General features: G+C 33.2%; 1 protein-coding gene and 2 non-coding genes across 4 annotated transcripts; 2 read left to right on the top strand and 1 right to left on the bottom strand.

The window, feature by feature from the left end:
- Positions 1-96: 96 nt before the first annotated feature.
- Positions 97-3705, top strand: LOC111282087 (inactive leucine-rich repeat receptor-like protein kinase CORYNE). 2 transcript variants are annotated; one of them, XM_022870027.2, is made up of 2 exons: positions 97-2102; positions 2729-3705. In XM_022870027.2, exons 1-2 carry the CDS (start codon positions 1237-1239, stop codon positions 3036-3038), a joined length of 1176 nt encoding a protein of 391 aa, XP_022725762.1. In that variant the 5' UTR covers positions 97-1236; the 3' UTR covers positions 3039-3705. The 2 variants fall into 2 exon arrangements, with proteins under 2 accessions (XP_022725762.1, XP_089616997.1); XM_089760871.1 differs by having other exon boundaries at positions 380-2102; positions 2714-3705.
- Positions 3706-10950: 7245 nt separating this feature from the next.
- Positions 10951-11057, top strand: LOC149518855 (small nucleolar RNA R71). The gene has a single exon (XR_016342553.1). It is a non-coding gene; the product is annotated as a small nucleolar RNA R71 (small nucleolar RNA).
- A 13974-nt stretch (positions 11058-25031) lies between these two features.
- LOC149518854 (small nucleolar RNA R71) lies at positions 25032-25138 on the bottom strand. The gene has a single exon (XR_016342544.1). It is a non-coding gene; the product is annotated as a small nucleolar RNA R71 (small nucleolar RNA).
- Between the last annotated feature and the right edge of the window lie 429 nt (positions 25139-25567).

Raw genomic sequence — 25567 nt, 5'->3', positions numbered from 1 at the left:
TATCTTAAAATTTCAACAATTAAGGTCTATTCATTTCATTTTTTTAAATTAATAAATATATAATAAAATAAAAACTCACAATCTTAGCAAATGAAACTTTACTAATCGCACCATAAGCGTAAGAGAGTGCTGTTCCATTTGTATAATACAGTCAGTCAGTCACGAAAAGCCACACCGCACAAATTACCGTAGGGTTCCCAACCAACGCTCACGATTCTCCCAGGTACTTGTCACACACACTTCGATGTCTCGCCATCGGCCGGATAGCAATGCTTCCGCCCACATGGCACTGGACCCCACCCCCTGCCCTGCACTCTGAGGCGGGAAGAGAAGAGCAGAGAAAAATGGTCCTCCTTGGCTTGGCCCCTATTTTAGGATTAGAGAGAGAAAAACAAACCAAAACAAAGTTGTTGAATTTTTTTTTTTTTTTGTTTTCAAGACTAGAAAAATTTTAGTTAGAATTATTTATGGTAGTGAAGAAAGGAAACAGTTAGAGCTTGATTTTTTTTGTTATGATGTTTTGAAGCCCAATGAAAGCAATTATTGGTTAAGAAAATTTAAACAAAAAAAAATGTTAGAAAACGACTAATAATTTTCTAAGTTTGCTTACTCTTTGACTGGGAAATCTTCGAAGCTTTGGAGTTTAGTCAGGCTTTGAGAGGGAAAATAAAAACTGGGTTTTCATCTGATGTTGTTAATACTTTAAAGACAAATTTCTCTGTCGAATGTGAGAAACGTTTCTCTTTTGGTTTTTGCTCTGTTGCTTAAGTTGGGTACAATCTTTATTTTTTGGTTTTAAGTTTGAAGATTAGATTCGTCTGGAGTTTCAGGTCATGGCGCAAATAAAAGTCAGGGACGAAATGATTCTTTGCGTCTTTCTTTTGAAGATTTTGGGTTGAAAAAATTTTGATTTTTATCTGTTACTCATCCAGATTCAATTGCTCGAAGGTACCTCTGGAGGGTTTCCTTGTCATTTCTGTGTCCAAATAAGTTGGAACATTGAAGAAAGTCCCAGTTTTTGAACTACTTGTGTAGGAAATTTAAGTTCCTTTGGGTTCTGTTCTGTTCTGTTTTGTTTTGTAGGATGCTGAAGAAACATGGAGCACTTTTTATGGGGTTTTGGATTTTTAGCTATGGTGGATTTGAAGCTTTAAGATAAGAAAGAAGAACTGTCCATATCTTCAGTTTCTCTTTATTTTTCACGGTTTTGATGTTTGTTCGTTGCTTTTTGCTTCTATGGAGAAAATAAGAAGTTGCACTCTCTCTTTGCTTTTGCTGCTGCTTCTTCTTTGCTTTCACCAAACAACTGTAGAATGCAAAGAAAGGCTCATTAGATACCTCTCTTATCAGCCTCTTTCACCTTCTAGGCCTCAAGAACTCAAGATTGGACTCGAAAGGATAATTCTCAGCATTGTGCTAGGAATTCTAACTGGGTTGATTGGAGCCGTTCTTTTTGCTGTATTAATCAAATTTGCGGTTCGGTTCATGAATCAAACCCCAATCCTCAAAGGTCCCGTTATATTTTCCCCGAAAATATCTTCTAAGACTCTGCAATCAGCTCTTGCAAATGAGAATCAGTTGCTAGGATCGAGCTCCAACGGCAAGTACTATAAAACAGTTCTTGATAATGGGCTCACTGTTGCAGTCAAAGTCCTTGAGCCCTTTGATAGTGGTTCACCGGAAAGGCAGAGAAAGTCCGTGAAGAGAAGGATACAACAAGAACTGGAGGTTCTTGCTACCTTGAGACACAGGCATTTGATGAGTTTAAGGGCTTATGTTGGTGAATCTGATAGGTTTTCTTTGGTTTATGATTATATGCCAACGGGGAGCCTTGAGGATGCAATGAATAGAGTTAGGGGAAATCAGCTGCAGCTTGGATGGGATGTCAGGCTCAGGATTGCTGTCGGAGTGATTAAGGTTCTTCAATATCTTCACTTTACTTGCATCCCTCAGATTTTGCACTACAACTTGAAGCCCACAAATGTGATGTTAGATGCTGAATTTGAACCAAGGCTGGCAGATTGTGGTTTGGCTAAGCGCATGCCTAATATAGATAGGGCAACTTCAGGTTACGGTGCACCGGAGTGTTTCCAGAACTGCAGGTACTGAAAGTATTCTGCTATTTAAAGGTTACTGCATCTTTGCTTGAGCTGTGGTGTGACTTGTGGTTGGCTGCAGTCGGTAGCTCCATATTGATATCCCTATTCCTTCATAAGGATTATAATTGTCAGGAATCTGGTTATGGCATCTTTAGATTTTATTAATAGTGTGGAGCTTGTTGCAGATATTGTAGTTGTTTCAGTTTCTAATACACAATATATGCATAACAAACAAATTTCACTATGACAGATGATAACAAATTAAATTTTAGATAACTGCTTTGGAAATTTGCATATATTGGTCTTATTCATAGGTCCCTTGATGTTTTTCCAGTCTTCTACTGGAACTTAATAATGCATGCTATTTTTGGAACCACTGCTCTTTTGTTTTCCTGGCAGACTTGCTGCAGTAAAATGGAAAATTGATATAAGGCAATTGAGATTGGACTGTGCATTATTATTTTCTGTTTTTTCCTTGCTTTCATGTCTCCTTATTATGAAACAAAAAGTCTCAATGTTTTGCTAACTGAACATCATTAGTTAATGATGCTATTTCTAATATGTGAAACACCTCTTGAATTAAACCACATGCTTGTTCTAACGAAGATGGATAGTTTCAATTCCAACAGGTATACTGATAAGAGTGATATCTTTAGCTTTGGGATGATATTGGGTGTTCTCTTGACTGGTAGATATCCCACTGATCCAATTTTCCTTGAAGCAGACAGTGGAGGGAGTTTAGGACAGTGGCTACGGCATTTACAGCAGGCAGGGGAGGCATGGGAAGCTCTAGATAAAAGTATTCTTGGGGAAGAAGTAAAGGAAGATGAGATGCTGATGGCAGTGAGAATTGCTGTTGTATGCCTATCAGATTTGCCTGCTGATAGGCCTTCTAGTGATGAGCTTGTTCCCATGTTAACCCAGCTGCATAGTTTTTGATTGAAATGTTAGTATGTTGATACTAAAGCCTGTGCAGATTCTAGGAATAGGATATTTTTGGACTTCACTTTTGGTCTATAGGCTGCTGTGGCTCTATTTACAACATGTGAAGAGACCAGGCATTCTGTTCGCATGCGGCTATTGGTTCATTTGAGCACTGTTCAAGTATCTTAATGTTTTCTCCATCTGAAACTGGGCTTGCGGCATTGTATACATGGCTAATTCTATAAGTGAAGACTGGCTGTGAAAGAGATTTCTAACGCTGACATTGTCTATTTGATCTGATAACTGCGGGACACATCTGCGTTATAGTGTTCTTAAACAACTAATTGTGGTGGGGTTTTCATAGTTGTCTTTATGTTGGGAAAACCTTTTTGAAAATCACGGGTGCTTTTGCAGTAAAATCAACTTGTTATAGTAATTTTCTTCATGGATTTCAAGGATGGGATTGAGATTCTGTTTTTGGTCGGACAGGAACTAATGCACCGTACATATTGTTGGTTCTTTCCTGGTAACAGTATGGTCTGGTTACCCAACTTGTAAATCATCCTGCTATAAATACCTTTTCAAGTGGGCTTTAATAGGGAAACAGGTGTCTTCTCCTGAAAAATGAGATGTATAATACATTATTTTGAAAAAAAAAAAATTATTAGTAGTTTCTGATGGAGTCGGATTGAATTTGAATGTATTTTTCATGGCTATCTTGAACTTGTAGTTGACTGAGAACAAGAGTAGCATTTTGTTTTGTTTTGTATTTTTTTTTAAAGTAATGTAGTTAGGTCAATAGACTTTCAGACTCGAGTAGGATATCGACTTTTCTTTGTAGCGACAAGAACTCTAGTTGACAGAACTGCATGGCATATATTGGTCCTCAACTGCTTACGGCAATGGAAGCGGAAAGAAAGTTTATCCATGCTCTAAGCTTCTAAATTATTCATGTTTTCTCTGTAATGCTTAATTTATGTTTTCTAAATTAGTTCAGTTTTATCTTTGCAATAGTGTGAGAAATCATTCAAAACGTATCCTCATGCAATTTCTATGCCTAAGGGAGCATGAAAAAATAGAGGAAAATAATGTAGTGGGTAGGGAAGTAGAGCGGCAGCCGGAACCAGAAGTTTTAGCATGCTCCAAAAGCATGGGTTGCGGAGGCTAGTCACTGTTAAGCTTGCCCTTACATCCTCGCTAAAATGCTGTTTATGCTTCTTCTAGTCCATCTTTTTCATTTCCAATGCTTTGGCATTTGCAAAAAAAATTAAAAAATAAAAAAAAGATGCACAGCTTTAATTTGCAGAATTTTAGGGCGATTAATTAATTTACAAGAATCTTCAATATGTACATATCAATTTTCAACTTCTTTTTCTTATTAGCTAAGTTCAAATAACATTTTCAACTTCTTTTTTCTATATGGAAGTATGTAACCTATTCTAAAACGACATGGCAATTGAGGTTGTGTCGCAAATTCGTCTCTTTCTGAGAACCATAAATTACATGTACGAAAAACACAAAATATTCTTAAAAAATCAATCATTGTATTTATGGTGTGTTAAAATAATTCAAAATAATAATCAGACTTCACACTACTTATTTAAGTATCGGAAAACTCTAAGCGGATTGGAGAGCTGTGGAGGCGTCACCACCACATTCTTAGTCAAACTAGATATATACCTTGTGAAAAAAAGGAAAAATTGGCATCTATCTTATCTATTAATGTCATTAATCAAAAGAACTTTATATATTTGGATGCTCTAAATCCAGCAATAAAATATCCCCTAAAAAATGCTGGCAGCCTTGAGCTTTACATCTACCAAAACCTTGTCCTGCCATGGAGATCCATGCTAAAAGTGCAGACTCCTCGATGTTCCCCGACAAATTAAGCAACACCTGTTGCACAGGACAACTCAACAGTTGATTACAGCTACCCTCCACCAACTTTTATTGGCTTCGTCGTCTATTTGCCGCGACTTGCTTAACTCCGAAAGTGGTTTATTGTAGCGTTTTTCCAGCTGAGGTATGTGAGACTATTGGATGAGAAGCTTGGGATGTTGAGATGTACCCTTAAGTGAAGCTAAGGCCAGAAGCTCGAAGCAATAGGATAAGAATGCTTCAGAGCAGATTGAGAGAGAATACTTGGAGTACAACAGTCCCAATATGTAATATCTTTAGATAATCTTGGTTGTTTTTGAGACGTTAAATTTTGCAGTTGCCTTTCCTTTGACATATGGTTAATACTTGAGGGTCTTCTTAGGAGAGGCTTGTGATGATCTTGGAGGAGAATTCTGTGAGCCCGAGTATCAGACAAGAGTTTGTTGCTTAACAGTTAACCCGAAAAATGTAACTGCAAGTAAATAATGTGTGAATCACCTTCACTTTAATTATTTGTAACCGACTTACTGCCTTTTGTTGTGTGCATAAAAAAGTCCAAGTAGCATACTGTTTAGGATTAACGCTGATCCAACTCCCAAAAAACAATTGGATAAATTGCATCTTTGATCATTAAATCATAATCGTATTTTTAAAATAATCATTAAATTATTAAAATTTACATAAATATTTCTTTGCTGTCCAATTTTAATTTTTAACAATATATTGATATAATAATATTATATCAACCGTTAAATATCATGTTATAAATCTCGTTAATAAAATTTATTTTTTAAAATTTATTTTTTAAAATTTATAATATCATATCAATAATACAATATAAAATATCAAATGACATGATAATACCATGTTACACTTGATAATTGATTTAGCATTATCACCAAGCAAAGCTTTGGAGCAGCCATTTTCTGAATAGCTGTTATATTTCAAAAGAAACGATACGGCACCATCACCTTTGGCAAAAAAAAAAAAAAAAAAAAAAAAACTAAGAGCAAGAAAAAAAATTGCGAAAAAACAGATGAGAAAAGAAAATCCAAAATAAAATTAAGCCACAGCAGATGCTTTATCAGACACATCAACCTGCTATATAGCCTATCAGAAACAAAGATTAGGGGACTTCAAAATTCAAAACACAAACCTCTGACTGTAAAAATAGCAGGAATCCAGCTCTTGTAGATAGATAGCAGCCTTGGAGAGTCCCCATGGTTCCTATCAGATAATAAAAGATTGCAAGGCCCTTTTGTACTGTGCATACGTTGAACTCCAATTAGTATTTCTCATTAACCCCAAGTTCATGAAGCATTTTTCCAGTGAAAATTTATGTACTTTGCATGAATTATTGCATTGTGATTGGTGACACAAAGCTAGAGTCCGAACCATTGCCAAGTCTCTTCCGAAGAGGCGGTAGACTTTCACTAAAGTTTCTGAAATGAAATTTGTGAAACTTTCAATGATTAAATAAAAATAAAAATTAAAAATAAAAATAGATAAATTAAAAAGTTTTATTATATAAATGAAGTGTTTAAAATAAAAAAAAAATGTAATAAATTTTGATGTATTTTTTAATAATTATTTTTAGTAAAAATTTTGAAAGAATTTTGATTGGTAAATAAATATCGATCGAACTTGAATTATAAATGATATTTTTAATTTTTTTATACATCATTGATATTCTCTTTGAACTCCATTAATCTATCAGTGTAAACTTTTTTATTAAAATTTTAATTAAATCGTTTATATTAAAAATTTTTTAAAACTTCTCTAAAAACTTACTGTAAATATTTCCCCTTCCTTGCCATATCTGTCTGGATGGGTCCTAATTATCTGTATTGATGATTTATAAGGTATTAGAAAAAGGGTGGTTGGACTTGTAGCTAAATAAAATACCTTCCATCGAAGAAATCTCTAAAATCATCAACAATAACTACAGCTGGAACCGTATCGCCAAGGCAAAATGCAGCAATGTACTTGTTGATTCCATCCCATCATTAACATATCTTCTAGAAATTAAAACACCAGAATTCGAATATTCAAGAGAGAATTAACTATACTTCTTATCATAAATGTTTAATACTAATTAAGATGTTCCAAAGAGATTCCTTTATTTCTGTCCCAGATCAATTGTGACTGAAGAAGGAAAACAGAAAAAGAAAGGACTAGAAAGTAAAAGATGAGAAAATAGATCAGAAGAATGAGACAGGGTTAAAAGAACAGAGAGAAAAGTTGTAAATTTCCATAACAGGGAAGCTCTTATATAAAGCTAAACACGTGACATAATTTCCAAAACAGAAATTGTCAAGGCTTTGTAAATACCAACAAAAATGACAAGCACCATAACAAACGCTATGACAGCTGTTGTACCAAAATCATTGACTGTTTCTTCACAGTCAACTCCCCATTCTGCTACTGCTTTATAATCAGCTTCCAATCCAGCTATTGCCTCATCATCGGCTTCTATTTCAGCTCCTAATTCCACTATCTTAAGCTCAGCTTCTTCCATACTTTCCTGAATTTCCACTTTCTTCAACTCACTTGCATACTGATTAACCCCAGCTTCTCTGTAAACTTCCATTTCTGCTTTGCCATTAATTGCGAACAGTCATTTCATCACATTACCCTCCTCTTTAGCAGATCCTTGTCCCCAAGGATCAAAACGGTGACCAACCAACTTAACCTTCTTTACCTTGGCCATGAGGTAATCGACTGCTTGCTCAGTGTCAGAACTAACATACCCCAAACTATAAAAACCACCATTCATATAACCACTCATCACAACAGTAACATCAGGTTTCATACCCATATCCTCAATCAGTTTTATCACCTCCTTTACTTTGTCCATATCTCCAGCTTTCAAATAGCCATTGATGACAACTAAATTAAAAATTGCATTTCCAGGGGGTGGGCTCTCTGCTATCATTTTCAGTAGCAATGTTTTTGCTTCAACAACAATTTTCATCTTACGCAGACCACGAACAACAGATGAGAATGGCTTGATTGCACATTTCCTTGCTTTTAACAATCTCAGAATGAATCCTCACATATACCACAGGGCACCAGCAATTTTGTATTGCAAACTTGTTTCTAAAAATGTTGGAAATGTTGAGGACATCCGGTCGAGTGGCGTTCACAGCAATCTTTATCAACTTCAATTCTCGTTCAGCAAAGGGCAAGGGAGTAAGATCCTGCACCTCAGGCAAACCTACTAGCTTAGAGAGCTGCTGCACCAACTTGCAAATTGGTTCATTTGTTCTCGAGACAACAGTCGTAATGCTGGAAAATCCCTTAGTTTCTGCATGTCCAACAGCTAAAATGTGATGAAATGGCTGACCAACAGCATAATCATTAATAGCATCAACCATACAAAGGGCATCATAACTCCTCTTCTTTGGCTTCTCAAGTAAAGGGAAGTTCTCGACAGCTTTTTTACTCTCACCAGTGATGTAATAGATGTCATTCTGGCCCCCCTTCGTTTGGGTCATATATTCCCTCAAGCTGATCATCTCATTACCATCCTTGGTAGAAAATTACCTAAAAAAGTTATCAAGCTTAGCCTTGTTCTGACTATCTTCATGAATTCCCATTTCAATAGATTGCTCAAAGTCGCCAAACATTCCCATTGTTTGTTAACATTGCTCTTTTGGTATTCCAAGAACCTTGCAGACCTCACTGCTGCAATTTGTTAGTCTTAAAGTTCTCTAATGTTGATGAATAATCAAGCATCTCAAATGTCATCAATCCACAAAATCGAAGGTTTGGGCAACTCTTACTAACATGTTTTGCAAGTTCCACACAACCTGAAGGCTCAGCACCCGATTTTGAATGGCTTTGGGGCCAAAGTTGGCAGTAGCAATAAATTTAACATAAGGAATGATAGAAAAAAGCGAAATTGGATAAATTCTGTAAACCAAAAGTTAATATTTTCCTTATTGTTGCAGCCATTGTTGTTAATAACGAAAGCTTTACCAGGATCCCAAGTCCATCTTTCTAGTCCACTGATTTTAATGATGGATTAATCCATAATTTCCACCCTCTTGTCCACAAAAGCTGGTGGAATTGGTGCACAAGTCCACTGCCTTTCTCTAATGTACCATGTACCTGGACCAAAGCTTGGCAATGCCCTTTCATTATACCACTTTTGAGCCTCTTTGGTTCACTCTATTGCATACTCAATATGGTTCCCGAACTCTTTCAGCAAATCAGCCACAATTTGCGAAGTATCCTTGGTCAAAATATTAGTTACTCTTCATAACTAGCATCTATAACCAATGATTTGAATGCATCATCATCACCTTCTTCACCGGTAGGAACTTCTTGAAAGTATTAGTTACTCTTCATAACTAGCATCTATAACCAATGATTTGAATGCATCATTGTCACCTTCTTCACCGGAAACATCCAAGATTGGCCTGTGAACAACTAGGAACTTCTTGAAAGTGTCCTATTTGGCTATTAAAAAATCTTCTTGGTTCATGACCTTTTTCTTGAGTTGTAACATTGAGGTTGGATGGTTGCTGGTGATACCATATATCTCAGATGAAGCTTGTACTACTCCTTGTGATTGTAACAACTCAAGCACTCGGTGGATTTGCTCCCATTGCTTATCCAACTTGGCATCAATGCTTTTCCAATGTTGTCCAACTTGGCCTCCAAGATTTTATTTTGCTCTTCCAACCATTTCAACACCCTTGATTTTGCAGCTATATATTCATTCACCATAATTTGCAAAGCTTGAACTTACTCTTTTAGGATATCAAGCACTTCATCCTCTGATATAGCTTCTTTCCATGGTTGGATCTTTCAAAGTTCTAATACCAATTTGTCACATTTCAATTGTGATTGAAAAAGGAAAATGGATGCAGCTCTAAAAGGAAAAGATGTAATAGATATAATTCAAAGATTAAATCTTGATTTGGTTTGTCTAATTGAAATAAGAGTCAAGCAACATTGGATGCAAGCCATATTGGACAGTAATTTTCATGGTTAGGTTATGTATTATTAGGAGCGAGAAAAAAAACCAAAAAATTTGAAAATCGATTTGAACTATAGTGTTTGGTTTGGTTTCAATATATATTTTTTCTTATTTAGTTATGATTAAGTTCGGATATTAAATGTATATATTAGGATCGGATTGGATTTTAGATAAAAAAGTGAAAAGCAAAAAAAAAACCGAACCAAATTATATATTTTATTAACTTTTATATATATTTTGGAAGGTTTACGATCACAGGGTCATCCATTATCTCATCTTCATCATCTTCATCATCCATTTCGTCATTCCTAAATGTGTAGATTGCATTACAAGCTTCCTTGCCTTGTCTTTTAGGTTTGACTCGGTATTATTGAGCAAGGTTCCTATAGGGCGATTGGTTATGGCTTGGGCTAGTTTACTTATTTGATTTTTAAGATTCTTTATTGATACAACTTGGCTTTGAATGTTGGCATTATTGGTTTACATCAATTGGGTCAACATTTCTTCAAAATTGGATTTCTTTTCTTGGGGTAGGTTAAAGGGTTGTGGATTGGGGTGAAAATTGTTGTTTTGGTGGTGGATTGGTGGTTGGGTTGATTCTAAAAAAAATTAGGGTGGTTATGCTAGCTTGGATTGTAGGTATTATTGTAAGGGTTGTAGGTGAGCTTGGATTGTTGGACGAATTGGACTGGTTCTACTCTAAATTGACACTTATCACTTGAATAGGGGTTTTCTCAAATATCACATGAAACAAATGGGTTTTGGATTGCATTGATAGTGTTGGTTTGAGATTGGGACCTTAAAGCTTCCATCTTTTTGGTTAAAGCAACCAATTAAGAGTTTATGGAGGTAATGACATCAATCTCAAAAAGACTAGTAGATTTCTTGTTTACCTTTCTCTTCATGCCCTATTGGTAGTTGTTAATGGCCACATCTTCAATTAGGTCATGGGCCTCCTCAACAGTTTTACCTATGATGGCTCTTCCAATAGCTGAATCCAAAATGGTTCTCATGGTCGAAGTGAAACTATTGTAGAAAATCTAGATCTGAAGCCATTGGGGTAGTCCATGGTGTGGACACTTCTTTCATAATTCTTTAAATCACTCCTAAGCATCATATAGATTTTTTCCTTCCACTTATAAAAATGTGGTGATCTCATTTCTGAACATGGTTGTCTTGGCTAGTGGAAATAACTTTGCAATAAATTTTTATAACCAGTCATCCTAAGTTGTAATGGAACCTAATGATAATAAAGACAACCAACTCTTCACCTTGTTCCTAAAAGAAAAAGGAAAAAGTCTTAGTTGAATTATCTCATCAAAAACATCTTTATATCCAAAAGTATCTCATAATTCTAAGAAATTATAAAGATGAAGGTTAGGGTCATCAACTAGTAGCCTGTCAAATTGTACAGAAGTTTGGACCATTTAGATTATCGAAGGCTTGATCATGAAGTCATTTGCTCAGCATCAGGGATTATATAATCCTTCAGAGTTCTTTGAGCTTTATTGTTTGTGTTTGCTATTGGTGTAAATGTAGGTGGTGTTGATTGCTCTTTTTTCTTTTGTCTGAATATTCTTTCATTCGCTTGATCAATTGGAGATAGTTTTGTACTTTTCAAACTATGCATACAAATAAGAAAAGATCAAAACAAGATAAAGCAAAGAAAAAGTAAGGGTTTAGATTACAAAAGGTTAGAAAATCTTTATTGATATTGAATTGAAAACACTGCTATAATCCCTGGCAATGATGCCAAAATCTTGATTGCCTTTTTTTGCAATATCTGCAAGTGCATAGATCAAGAAATAAAGTGATAAATATTCAAGTATCATCCTCCATAGGATTATAGATTGTAATGTTGGGTGGATTCAAGTACCAATGGCAAAATCCTAATCTTTTATATCTAAGCAAATGGAAACTTAGGTTGATTTGTAAAAGCAAAGAATGAAATGTTGAAAGCAATGTAGGCCTAAATCTTTACGTAACCAACTATCACTTTAGAAAGTATGAGATGGTAGCCAAACTAACTCTAAAAGAACTCAGATTGAAAACTTTGAAAAATAATGAAGAATGGAGATTGCCGAACATGTAAGCAATAAATAAAGTATTGAAAACTAAGATTGCTTTAACCGAATCTTGTAAGAAAAATATAGCATTGGCCAAAACTAATCTTACATAAAAGAGAATTTAGAAAACAAAGGTTGTATAAAAACAAATTAAACTAGAAGAACAAGAATGATTGCCAAAAACTTAGATTAAAATAACAATAATGTGAACTGAAAGTAAAGAAGAATTTTGAGAAAAGAATACTTATATTGAAAACTATAGAAAAACAACTTTTGTTATTGGCAAATCTATTACTTAAACTGATAACTAAGAACTAAAAGAAAAGAACTAAGAAAACTAAAGAAACAAAACAAGAATATAAGAAAAGAGGAATAAAAAGTGAGGGACAATGAAATAAGTGAATGGCCTTGCCTACTTATAGGCATAAGTTTAGCCTTAAGGGATAATGATTACAAAAGTTTGATTCCAATTCAAATGCTAATGGATGAGTGCTATCTTAATCTTCATAGAACATAGTTGAATATAGACTCTTCATGGTATAGTTGTCTTGGCCAAATGTAGTCTTTGGGAAACAATCTTGACCATGCGATTTTGCTTGAAGTCCATTTTGATGCAATCTTCTTGGTTGATTCAACTAAGGCTTGAATTACAAGATAATGTATTTGAGTTTCATCCAAATCTCCTTCAATTCAAAAGGTAAGAATCCTTTCATTATCATAACTTTTTATTGGATGAGCTAAAAAATCCTCCTTGGATGAAAACTCCTTTAGCCAAATGTCTTAGTGTCCATGTGAGCTTGAACTTGCATAAAATCTTCTTGAAATGATTGTAGTCGAATGTGATGAAGCATGGAAGAGTCTTTGTGCTTGTTGGATTCTTTAAATAAGCTTTATTCCTTCTTGCATTTGAATAATGTAGGAGTTTTTTTAGCATGCATCTATCTCTTTTTGCTGAATAAATTAATCCTAATGTAAGTGAACTTCCTTCTTGGTTGCATGGATAGGTGGCATTGGACAAAGATGGTTTAATTACATTATTCCTTGTATGGCTAAAAGTTATCTTGTATGCATGAATATCATGGTTTCCTCATCCACAGACCTTAAGCCTTAAAAAGCAAGAAAATAACATTAAGGCACCAAAATTTGAACGAAATTTAAAATTTTGCACCTATTTTAACTAGTAAAATTACTATATTTTTAAGTGCTGTCATGTAACCCTCACACTTAATTCTTTGCTTATCCTTAAGTAAAACTCTCAAATTAACAAAACTAAAAATCATTATACATGCTTAAAAAGTCAAGAATTACATAAACTTTCTTTCATGCACTATCGCATAATACAAAATCAATCATAAATATAGATTCACAAGAAATTTTTTTAAAAACAAGCTCTCAATATCTACCTTTCAACTTCTAACAAAAGAAACATCTAGAACTTCTTAGAAATTGATCCAAACAACTTGTAAATTGTAAAAATAGTGAGTGAACTAAGATCCAAACATAATCAAAAGGTAATTGAAGAAGCAAAATCACAAAAATCAGTAAGAGAAGTGAAGACCAAAAGTGGAATTCAAATATGGAAAAATTAAACTTGGAAAAAAGAAGATTTAAGCTTCTACAGGTTGAATGAACTTAAACTGAGCTAACAAAACCTAGATTTACAAGTTTACTACCTAAATCAATAAAAGAATTGTAAGAAATAATAAAAAAATCAAGCTTATTGAAGTAGATAAAAAATCAAATGCAAAAAGAGCAAAAATAAAGGAATTACAAAAAATTGATCCAAACAAAATTGAAATGCATGAAATTAGTTGCAGTCAAATGAATCTAAACAAGAAAACACATGAATCAAAAAGTACAAAGTGAGAAAAGAGTAAACCAAAAACCCAATTAGGAGAGAAGAGTCTTGAAGTGCTGTCACTCATTTAAACTTCAATTTAGCTTCTGGATCTAACTAAAATTTTGAAATTTTTTTTGAAATTTGTAGAATGAATTTGAGTGTGATCTTTTCTATATTTATAAAGGTATGACTAAAGAATCCATAGAAAAATTTGGATTAAAACTTGCAAAAATTGATTGAAATCTAACGAAAAAACTTCAACTCAGTCAGAAATGAAAATTGCCAAATAGATTTGAGATTCAGGAGAAATTGCAACAAATTGAAGTTGAAATCTTAAAGAACATGAACTTTTATTAAAAGATTCTTAAAGTGCATAAAAAATAAATGCAATAAAAGTAAATTTTGCTGAAAAATAATGGCAATTTTCTCCCAAATAGCCCTCTAAAATAATGAGGAAACTGTTTGGAGAGAAAAGAAAGTAAATACAAAAAACTACAAAGTGGAAAAAAATGAAAAAGTCTCCCTAAATGGCTCGCTAACTCTCCTATTTATAGGCCAAGGTTGAGGTGGTTCAGCCAATAAAATTGCAAAAAAGTGCCAACTAATGCCACATCATCTAGACTCTTCCAAGTCATCCAACTAGTTCCCTTAGCTTCATTGTTTGCTTCACTTTGCTTCATTGTTTGCTTCACTTCAATCTTCCTTCCTTTTATATTGTAAGCTCCAAAAAAATCAAAATTGTATCCAATGAAAGGCCTTCAAATTTCTAACTAAGTAGCCCATTTGCTCCCTTTTTGAATCCAAGAAGTGGTGCCACAAACCTTGATCATCCATTAAGTGCTTCACACCGCTTGTTTTGAATCTTTTCTTCCAAAGTTTAGTGCCAACTTGTAACTATTTCCTCCTTCAATTTCCAACCAAATATAGACCATTTAGTTGCCAATTTGTGCATGAAAAATTTTGGAAAATTCTTAGCTTCAATGATGGCTTCAAAACCTCACTAGTGCAATAGTCACCTTTCTAACACATGTAAAAATACTACAAAGATAGCAAAGCACTAGTGAGTTAAAAATGATATTTTCTCATGAAAAATATAAGGATCAAAGCTTGAAAGAAAGATTAATTAAGTTCAAGTAAGCTAGGGAAATCATAGAGGGAAAAGGTAAGAAAATCTCCCATGATTTGGCAATAGAAGCACACGTACACAAATTTTGGCCTTTTATAGCTTTTTGCACCACAATACATAAAAAATGAATCCAAAAGCTCCAAAATTTCTACTTTTCTCATATTTTTACCTACATATTGAATATTTATGCATTTAGGAGTATTTTTGCCAAATTTCTCAAGCAACAAGAAAACGTCCTAAAAAGGTATGATAAATCACTAAACTTTTAGTGCAATCAAACCCCCAAACTTAAACTTTTGCTTGTCCTCAAGTAAAATAAAATTGAGCAAGAATCATTACTAACTTCCAATACTTCATTGAACATGTACGCCGCATGGATTGACTAATTGATATAACTAAAGTAAAATTGTAAACTTGGACTAATCTACAAGAATTAACCTAGGCTAAGTTTCTTTCTAACTATGATTCCAAGTGCAAGCAATACATCTCTCAAATCTTTGCATGAAATATAATGATGTTATGTAGAAGAAGAAAATTCACAAACAAAGATCAATAAAGTGTGATCAAGTTTCATATGTTTGCTTGTCTCATCTCTTTCCACTAATGTAGATAAACACATGACTATAGATCCTTTAGGACTTTACAAGCTTATAATGTAAGGCTAGGATCAATGTATGATAAAAGACATTTTAGGCTAAGTACCCTAACTATGCATTACTTTGTCTATCATTCAATGTTGAGCTTTGAAGGAAAAAAGGTAGCTTTTCTAAATAATCACCTTCTAACTTAGTCTCATTTTTTTCTTTATTTTCTTTCTTTGCTGTTTCACCACTTTATTTTTTTTTCTTTTCTTTTTCTATTTTTTTTTTACAAGCTAGTTTGTTTTTTTTTTCTTTTTTTTTTCCATTCTTTTTCCAAGCTCTACCATTCCTCTTTAATAATGCATAGCATGAATGTCTTAATGCATATAGGATAAGGGACTAAAACATAGGAAATATAAGAACAAAGGTTTGGGTTTGTAATGAGGCTTCAGAACAAAAAAAGGTATCATTAAGCTCAAATGAGGTGATTATGGAAGAATTATATCAAGGTTGGCTTGAAAAGGCTCAAACGATCTAAAGATGGCCTATATCATTTCCCTAATCATGTGTTCTCTAATATTTCACCTTGAAAGGTGATCAAAATAAATTCTAGAACATGAAACATAACTTCAAAGACCAATGAAAAAAAATTTCGTTCTCACATAATCAATCATTAGATAAAAATTAAAATTCAATGATCAAAGTATTAACTTCACAAATGAAAACTCATACTCAATAAGTCACTAAATCTAAGCATCATCTCATATTTCACACCATATTCAATCTATCTTTAAAGCTATATTCATTCTCAATCTCTACCTATCATTGGCTTCATTAAAAACTAATAAAAAAATACTAATGATTCAAACTGCAACAAGTTAAGCTCAATTTCAAGGCAAAACTCAAGAAAATTTTGAAAAATTTTGCAAAAATTTTGAGCAATTTTCCCATACCTCTAAACTTAAAGAACAAGTTGTCCTCAATGTGTAAGTATAAAGAAATAAAGCACATAAAAGGAACAAAGGAACTCTTCTATCATTTTGGAAGCGTGGTGATTAAATCTAAAGTGCAAGTATTCAAACCTTATGCTCCTAGCTTTCAAGCTTTTAGTCACCTACAAAACAAAGAAAAATACCTACAAAAGGAACAAAGATCAATAGTACAAGGAAGTTTAAACAAAAGCTACAAAATAAGAAAATGAAAATAACATGAAAAGTAAAACTTAGGTTGCCTTCCATGAAGTGCTTGTTTAAAGTTAATAGCTTGACTTTCATTAGTGTTAGAGAATCACATCACATTTCATTCCCATATCTACCCACTTTATTCTTTTCTTTAACACTTAATATGTAATGATAATCTCTAAATGACCCCAATGGTTAAGGGTAGATTTGTGGCCCATCTCTATGAATAATCTAAGCATATTGCAATGTGAGCTAATAAAGTTGGTCATTGGCTTAAGTACCAATGATAATGGTACCACCATAGAGAATACGAATTTTGACTCGAAAATGAAAGCATTTTCCATCGAGGGCAGAAGTTGAGTGAGCATAAATGATGAGAAGTCAAAGGTATCAAGCTGAGAATTTGAGGTTGGGAAAATCTCTAAGCAAGTAGGGAATTCTTCTATATCATCATCATCCAAATCCTTGACGTTATCAACTTTTGACATTTCTTTCAAATTTTTTTTATTTCTTCCTCGTCCTTTTCACTAGGCTCATTAATAGTTTAAACTAGTGGGATTTTAACCACGTGCATTTCCAAATCATCATACAATGGATTTTTAAAAAAATAGAGGAAATGACAGGGGTATATTAAGAGGTTCAGTTTCTTGTTGAATAGGACTCTCATTATGACCATCTTGCAACTCAATGTAAGGAGTTGATCCATTCTTTCCAAAATCCTTTTTCATTCATTTTTTGCTCCCTAAAGGAGCTTTCTTGAGGAAGCTCAAAGAATGAGGTGTCTAAAGCTTTGGCATATGATCATGGAATGAAGAAGCTACTAGAAAAGTAAATTATTTCCTAATGATTTCCTCCACAACCTTAAGCTTGGTACTATATTAAAAAAAGATTGTGTCCAAGAGCTTAAGTAATTTATCTAATAAGCTTCCTTTGTAAACACATTTATCCACCTCATCCATCTCCAAACAATTGGGTAAGTGATTTTCAAGGAACTAGGGAAATGGCATGAGTGAAATATCAAGCTTAACTTCTACTTGAATGCATTATTTTTTCTCAACTTCCTTATGTGATCCACTCTCATCAAACTTCCAAGCCATAATCTTATCCTCTACCTCCATTATCTTTTCTTTCACAACTTTTAAAAAATGTTGTTTCTTCAACACAATGGGCTTATCATCATCATCATCAAACCATATCAAAGTTCTTTTCCTATAATGATCCCTTAATGTGTACTCTTTATTTCCCCAACGAGGTTTTAACTCTATAGTACTAGGCATGGAATCTTGAGGGCAAGTATTTAAGGTATGTGTATTTTAACTAATTGGCCCAAATTCTCATTGAGTTCCTCTTGGATTTTTGCATGAGTTTGATGTAATTCAGTGAATGTCTCCTCAAGGGATGGTTTCTTTTCTTGTGGGAGAGGTGGCGATGAATATTAGGAGGAGAGAAAGTGATGTAAAGATGAATGGCACTATGATGGAAAAAATATTGTTGTGGTTGCACATAGTATGGCACTTGAAGGACTTGTAGTGATGGGAAATAATATAAGAATGGTGGAGGGTATTGTGGAAATGAAGGTTTGGTAGGATAAGTTGGGTTTACTTGGGTGGTGAACTAAAGAATGCCCCAAAATAGTTTCCCACATGTTCTTAGGTTTACAAACCTTCCAAGTTTGATTAGTGTAGGTGTTTAAAGAAGATTAGAATTGTTGGTCAAAGGTACACCTATCACTATAGTTGTTTCCACCACGCACTTCAACATTTTTGTATTAGCTTGGGAATTGTGGGCAATGGCCTTTAGGTTAATTGCTATAGAGTTGAATTTTTTGGATAAAACTTTAAAGGTCAACTCTTTTTTGGCTTTGTTTTCATCACTTGGCCATTGTACTAAGTAATCATCAAAAGAATAAGGTCTAGCACGGTCCTCATAGTGCTTGGCTGCCTCATAAAGATTGGACTCCTATCCAAAAAGTATAATAAAAGCTAAACAAGAATATAATAACTATGTGCACTAAAACTATCTACTCTAACCTATCTATACCATAGCTATGAAAATTATTGGATGTTGCATGAACTCTAGTCTAAGCTATGCTAAGGCTATGTAAACCAAGTAACTATTCTAAGTATGGACAACTAATGAAATGAAACAACAAAGAGAGTTAGCTTGTGTGCTACATAAGAAAACAAAAAGAAGGCAAATTAGTAACTAGCCTAGCAAATGTACACTAAGGGTGAATCAATCTATAGATAAGCATAGTGAAGCATGATATTAGCCTAAGACTTTTGATTACTAATCCTTGGCAACAATGCTAAAAACTTGATTGAGGATTTCTGCAAGTGCACAAATTATTCAAGAAATAATGTGACCAAAGGTCAGATATCATCGCATAAGGATTGGTTAAAGAATTCTTAATCTAACTACCTACTCCCTTTAAAGTTGGTTCAATTGAAAGGTGTATACAAAGCTAGACTAACAAGAATAATTGAATAAAATTATGATTCTAGCAAGAAGTAAATTTTCAACATGTAAAAAAATAAATTAATTAATTAAATAGTAGCTAAAATATCGTGAATTGAACTCAACATAATTTGAATGTAAAACTAACCTAAAAAACCAAAATAACAAGTTCAATTATCAAACAAAATAGTAGTTAAAAGAGTTAAATCGAAATAACTAACTAGTAACCAAAAAATAACTACCTTAACTACCTTACAACTTCTAACAAAGAAATGTCTAGAAACTTTTTAGAAATTGATCCAAACAACTTGTAAATTGCAAAAACAATAAGTGAACTAAGATCAAAATAGAATCAAAATGCAATTGAAAAAGCAACATAGCTAAACAAAAAGAAGTGAAAATCGAAATTGAAATTCAAATATGAAAAAACCAAACTAGGAAAAAAAAAGATCTAAGCTTCTGCAAATTGAATTAACTTAAACTATGCTAAAGTAATCTAGATCTAAAAGCTTAATACCTAAATCTACCAAGGAATTGCAAGAAACAATAAAAAAATCAAGCTCATTGAAATAGATAAAAAATAAAATGCAAGAAAGAGCAAAAATAGAAGAATTAAAAGAAATTGATCCAAATAGAATTGAAATGCATGAAATTTGATGCAATCAAATGAATCTAAATGAGAAACCACATGAATCAAAAGGTACAAAGTGAGAAAAGAGTAAACCAATCGCCCAGCTAGGAGAGAAGTACCTTGAAGTATTGTCATTCACTTAAGCTTTAGTTCAGTTTTTAGATCTAACTGAAAGTTTGAAGAATTTTTTGGAAGTTTGTAGAATGAATTTGAGTGTGATTTTTTTTTTCAGATTTGTAGAGGAATGAATTAAGAATCCACCTTAAAAATTTTGGATTAAAAGTTAGAAAATTGATTAAGATCCAATGGAAAAACCATAACTAGGTCAGAAACAAAAATTGCCAAGAAAATTTGAGATTCAAGAGATATTGTAACAAATTGAACTTGGAATCTAAAAGAATATGAACTTTTGTTGAAAGATTCTTAAAGTGAATGAAAAATAAAGGCAATAAAAGTAAATTTTTCTGGAAAATAAAACCAATTTTCTCCCAACCAACCCTTTAAAAGAACAATGAGGAAACTATTTGAAGAGAAAATAAAGTAAATGAAAGAAATTAAAAAATGGAAAAAAAAATCTAGAAAAGTATCCCCAAATGGCTAGCCAACTCTTTATTTTTAGGTCAAGGGTGTGGTGGTTCAGTCAATAAAATTGTAAAAAAATGCTAGCTAATTGCCACATCTTTTAGAGTCTTCAAAGTCATTAAACTATTCCTTAGCTTCTTGGTTTACTTCTCTTCACTTCACTTCAAGCTTTTTTCCTTTGATCTTGTAAGCTCCAAAAAGTTAGAATTATGTCTAATGATGGGCCTATAAATTGCAACAAGTAGCCCATTTGCTCCTTTTTTGAATCCAAGTAATGGTGCCACAAGCCTTGATCCTTTATCAAGTATATCACATAGCTTGCATTTAATCTTTGCTTTCAATTTTTGGGCCAACTTGTAACTACTTCCTCCTTTAATTTCCAATAAAGTATAGAGCATTTAGTTGCCAATTTGTGCATGAAAAATTCTAGAAAATTCTTAGCTCCAAAGATGGCTTCAAACCTCACCAACGCAATAGTCACTTTTCTAACATATGTAAAAAATACTACAAAGGTAGAAAAGCATAAGTGAGCTAAAAATGATATTTTCTCATGAAAAATATAAGAATTAAAGCTTGATATAAAGTTCATTTGAGCTCAAGTAAGCTAAGGAAACCATAGAGGAAAAAAGGAAGAAAATCTCCTGTGATTGGCAATAAAAGCATATGTACACTAATTTTAGCCTTTTATAGCTTTTTGCACCAAAATACATCCAAAATGAGTCTAAAAGCTCCAAATTTATTCTTTTGTCATATTTTTGCCTACACATTGAATATTTGTGCATTTATGAGTATTTTTGGCAAATTTCTCAAGAAACTAGCAAATATTCATCATAAATGCCCTAAAAAGGTATGATAAATCACTAAAATTTTAGCACAATCAAAACTCCCAAACTTAAGCTTTTGATTGCCCTCAAGCAAGCAAAATTGAGTGCGAATTATTACTAACTTCTAATACTTCATTCAACATGTATGCCTTATGGATTAAGTAATGGAAATAAATAAAGTAAAATCATGAACATGGGCTAATCTAAAAGAATTAACCTAGGGTCTGAGCTTGGAGTCTAGCTTATGTTCATTTGACTAAATGAAATGTCTATAGTTTGAGCTTAAAGTCTAGTTCTAAGCTGATGATGACTCTTTTGTTCCCTTTTACACCCTAACCCTTGAAACGTAACCCTTAAAAACGTGATGAGGTGCTTAAATGGCCTAACTAACCTTAAGGATTGCCTTAATCTATGCTTCATTCATAATGTTTTCATGGTGAAATTCAAATTTAATTTTCTTAAGGTATAATGTAGTTATGCTAACCCTCCAAGATAGAATCACTAGCCCATTGGAGTTTGACAAGATATAGGTATACTAGGATTTAATTGTGGTCATCCTTAGATTTTTTTTACATTTTTTTATTATTAAACTTCTTTTGGCTTATAATTTAACAGTCACTAAGCTCATTCCAAATTTTTTTAGGTACATAGTAGATTTTATTACTGTCTGTAGAAAATTAGATCTTCTCCTTTCTATCTTTTTTTTTTAAAGAATTTTTTACTATCAATAAGCATTCTTCTGATAAAAGTTAGTTTTATGTGATAGCTCAGTCTTCTAAGAGGATTTTTGCCAACTGCTCGAACTCGATAAAAACATGATAAAGTCTTTTTCTTTTATGTTGAAAAAGTCAAAGGGGTTTTGGAAATAAATAATAGGCCAAGCTTATTTAAGAAGGCTAAGAAAAACCCTTTAGCTATCAATGGGCTCGATGCTCAGGACACAATAAATGACTACCTGAAGAGGGGGAAGTTAGTAGGTGATGTTTATGAGCTGATCTTTCTTAGTGTTATTGAAGAGGTCAAGTATTAGGATAACCTCTTTACTAACTCTTCATAATTGATTTTATTTCTCATTGATTATTTTCTAACTTTCAGTTCGATTTTTGTTTCTATTGTAGACATGGCTAGTTGAAGATTTGAAGGTTTTGATATGTCTTGGTTCATGCAAACCCTTTAGGAGAAAGAGAGGTCAAAGCTCTTCCTTAACTTAGTGCTAAGATTATTGAACCACAAACTCTTTATAAAGGTTAAATCAGTGGCAAAAGCTCGACCATAATGCAAAAGCTAAAGCAAAAGGCCATGGATCAAAAGCCATAAAAAAGGTTAAAGATGGAGTCTTTATCCATTGAATCGACTGCTAACCTCTAGCTCTTCTTTGAAAGGGTATCCTTACCAATGGAGTTAAGTTATCGAAGAATGCCTTTGAATACCTCAAGGTGGTGAAGAAGATGATGTAGGCCACCATGTCCAAAAAAGGTTTGTGATTATCTTTGACCTTGGTTTATAAAATAAGTTGATGTCTAGTTTAATTAATTTTCTCTAAGCTCGAGTTTTTTGCATGCAGTTTTTGATCGGATTCCAAACTCTATCTCCCAAAATATGGGGTAGGGCCTATTATTCTCCTACCGAACTTTTATTCATTTTTCTAAGGTCGAACTAGATATAAAAAAAATACTTCAAGGTGTTTAACTCCCTCAACAAGATAGTTAGGAAGTTCAAACTCTCTAACACCAAGTACAAGAAGACCAACTAATAGCACTTAAATAAATAGTGTTTTACATGTTAAAAATGGTGCTAAAATTTAAATTTTGGATGATTTTTTGTGCTTTTCATGTTATTTTCATGATTTTAGGATTTCAAGCTCAAGAATTTCATTTTCATGCAAGCCATGCATGCAAGCATGCAAAGGAGTATTTTTGGCCCAATTATGAAAGCTTATTGCTATCCCACTTTGATCCAAATTCATGTAATTCTAAGTTTACTTGGACTCCATTGTGTTCAGCTAAGAAAGAATTATGATCCAAGCATGAATCCTTTGCTTACCCATGAAGAAATTGTATTGCACAAGAACTCTACTCATTTGGCCACATAAGGAAGAAGCTCAATTTACATGATGCACAATCCTATTTGGGCAAAACCATCCAAAAGAGCTACCATGTAATTTTTCCATAATGAAGGTTAGGTGTAATCGGCTAAGAGGAATTTGAAGCTCACCATGAAACTTGTTGCTTAGCCTTGAAGATTTTGACTTGAAGTGGAATTCTATCCATTTGAAATTCAAGACTTGGATAAAAATCAAACTACTATTGAATTACCAAGCCTTTGCCGAATCCAATGGAAGAGATTAATCAAGATTTGATTAAGATTCAAGCAAAGGCCAAGATTGCACGATCAAAAGACCATTTGGCTAAGAACAGTTAACCATGGAGAGTCCCATTTGGTTATGAAGCATTAGAGATCAAGATTGAGTTTATCCATTTGTATTTGAATTAGAAACAACTTTTTGTAATGCTTATCCCCCTTTGGTTGAATCTCTCATTATAAATAGGGAGGCCATTCACTCATTTTGATCATCCCATCCTATTCACTATTCTTTTCTCTTCTCTTCACTTAGTTCTTTAGTTCTTTATGTGAGTTATTGGCTTAGATGATAGATTTGCCAATAACCACAAAATCTTTTGTTTTTTTAAATTCTTTTATTTCAATTAAAGAAGTATTGTTTTCAAGATCTTTTTTTTCTCGATTTCAAGTTTTAATTCTTGTTTTCTTTTCTTTATATTCGGCTAGTACTTTTTTTTCTAAAATTGATTAAAGCTTTCTTTTATTTTTTGTAAGATTCGGCCAATCTCTTTTTTTATTATTATTTTTTAAGTTATTTTTATGCAATCTTTATTTCAAGACTTTAAGCATTTGGCCTCCTCAAAATTTCTTTACTTTTCAATCTTATTTTCTTAGATCTAGTCTTTAGCAACATTCTTTTAGTTCCCAAGTAACAGTTGGTGAAGTTAAGATCCTTCCCTACACATCGCCTTTAATCTTTATTTTTTCCTTACAATCCAACCTTGAATTCTCATTTATTTAGATAAAAATCTTAGGGTTTCACTTTTGGTACTTGTGAACAACGCAATAATACATTCTATAATCCTTAAGGATATGATGCTGGAATACTTACTTTTATTATTTGATCTGTGCACTGTAGGCTATGCAAAAAGTAGCAATCAAGCTTTTGGTGCTGTTGCTAGGAATTATAGCAGTGTTCACAATATTAATAAAGAATTCTTAATTTCTTATAGTCTAAACCTTTTTCTTTTATTTATTTACTTTTCTTTTGATTTTCTTTGATATTTTCTTGTTTGCATACATAGATCCAAAAGTGTTGACTTAGCTTTTGTTGATCAAGAAATCGAAAAAGCATTTAGAAGAAGAAGAAAAGAGCAATTAACACCACTTACACCAACTCTAATGGTTAATGCCAACAATGAGGGGCAAAGAACATTAAAAGACTATTCAGTTCCTAATGCAGATGGTTTTCAACCATCTATTAGAAGGCCAGCTATTTAAGCCAATAACTTTGAAATCAAGCCTTCAATCATACAAATGGTCTAAACTTCTATATAGTTTGGAAAGTTACCAAGCGATGATCCAAATCTCCACCTTTCTAACTTTCTTGAATTATGTGATATTTTTTGTTATAATGGTGTTTTTGATGAAGCAATTAGAGTAAGGCTATTTCTTTTTTCTCTTAAGGATAAGGCAACAAGTTGGTTGTCTTCTTTACTATCTGATTCCATCAAAACTTGGGATGACTTGGTCTAAAAGTTTTTAGTAAAGTTTTTCCCACAAACCAAGACAGCAAAGCTAAGGAATGAGATCACTACATTTCTGCAAACTAATGGTGAAATATTATATGATGGATGTGAGAGATTCCAGGACCTGTTAAGAAAATGCCCACACCATGGATTACCTTAATGGCTCCAAATCTAGATTTTTTAATATGCTTTCAAACTACTTATAAGAACTACCTTAGATTCAGCTGCTGAAGGGGCTATTATGAGCAAGACTCATGATAAAGCAAATGAGCTTATAAAAGAGATGGCTACTAAAAATTACCAGTAGGCTTGGAAAGAAAGGCTAGTAAAAAGTTTATTGGTTTATTTGAGGTTGATGTTATTATTTCTATTAATTCCTAACTAGCCACCCTCACTAACAAGATTGAAGCCTTAGGAAATCAACCCTTAGCCAGCAATGTGAACGCTATACAAATGTTTTTTGTCTCTTATGATATCTGTGAAGGACTTTATTCTATTGAAATATGCCAGTTTAAGGTAGAATCATTTTGATACATGTAACAAGTTAAACCAAACAACCATCCCTGTAGCACTACCTACAAT

This window comes from Durio zibethinus, chromosome 5, assembly GCF_047325235.1.
Source record: "Durio zibethinus cultivar Kanyao isolate XHJ-2024 chromosome 5, ASM4732523v1, whole genome shotgun sequence".
NCBI lineage: Eukaryota > Viridiplantae > Streptophyta > Magnoliopsida > Malvales > Malvaceae > Durio > Durio zibethinus.
Note: the sequence above shows the minus strand (reverse complement) of the source record. Positions and strands in the feature narration are given on the sequence as shown.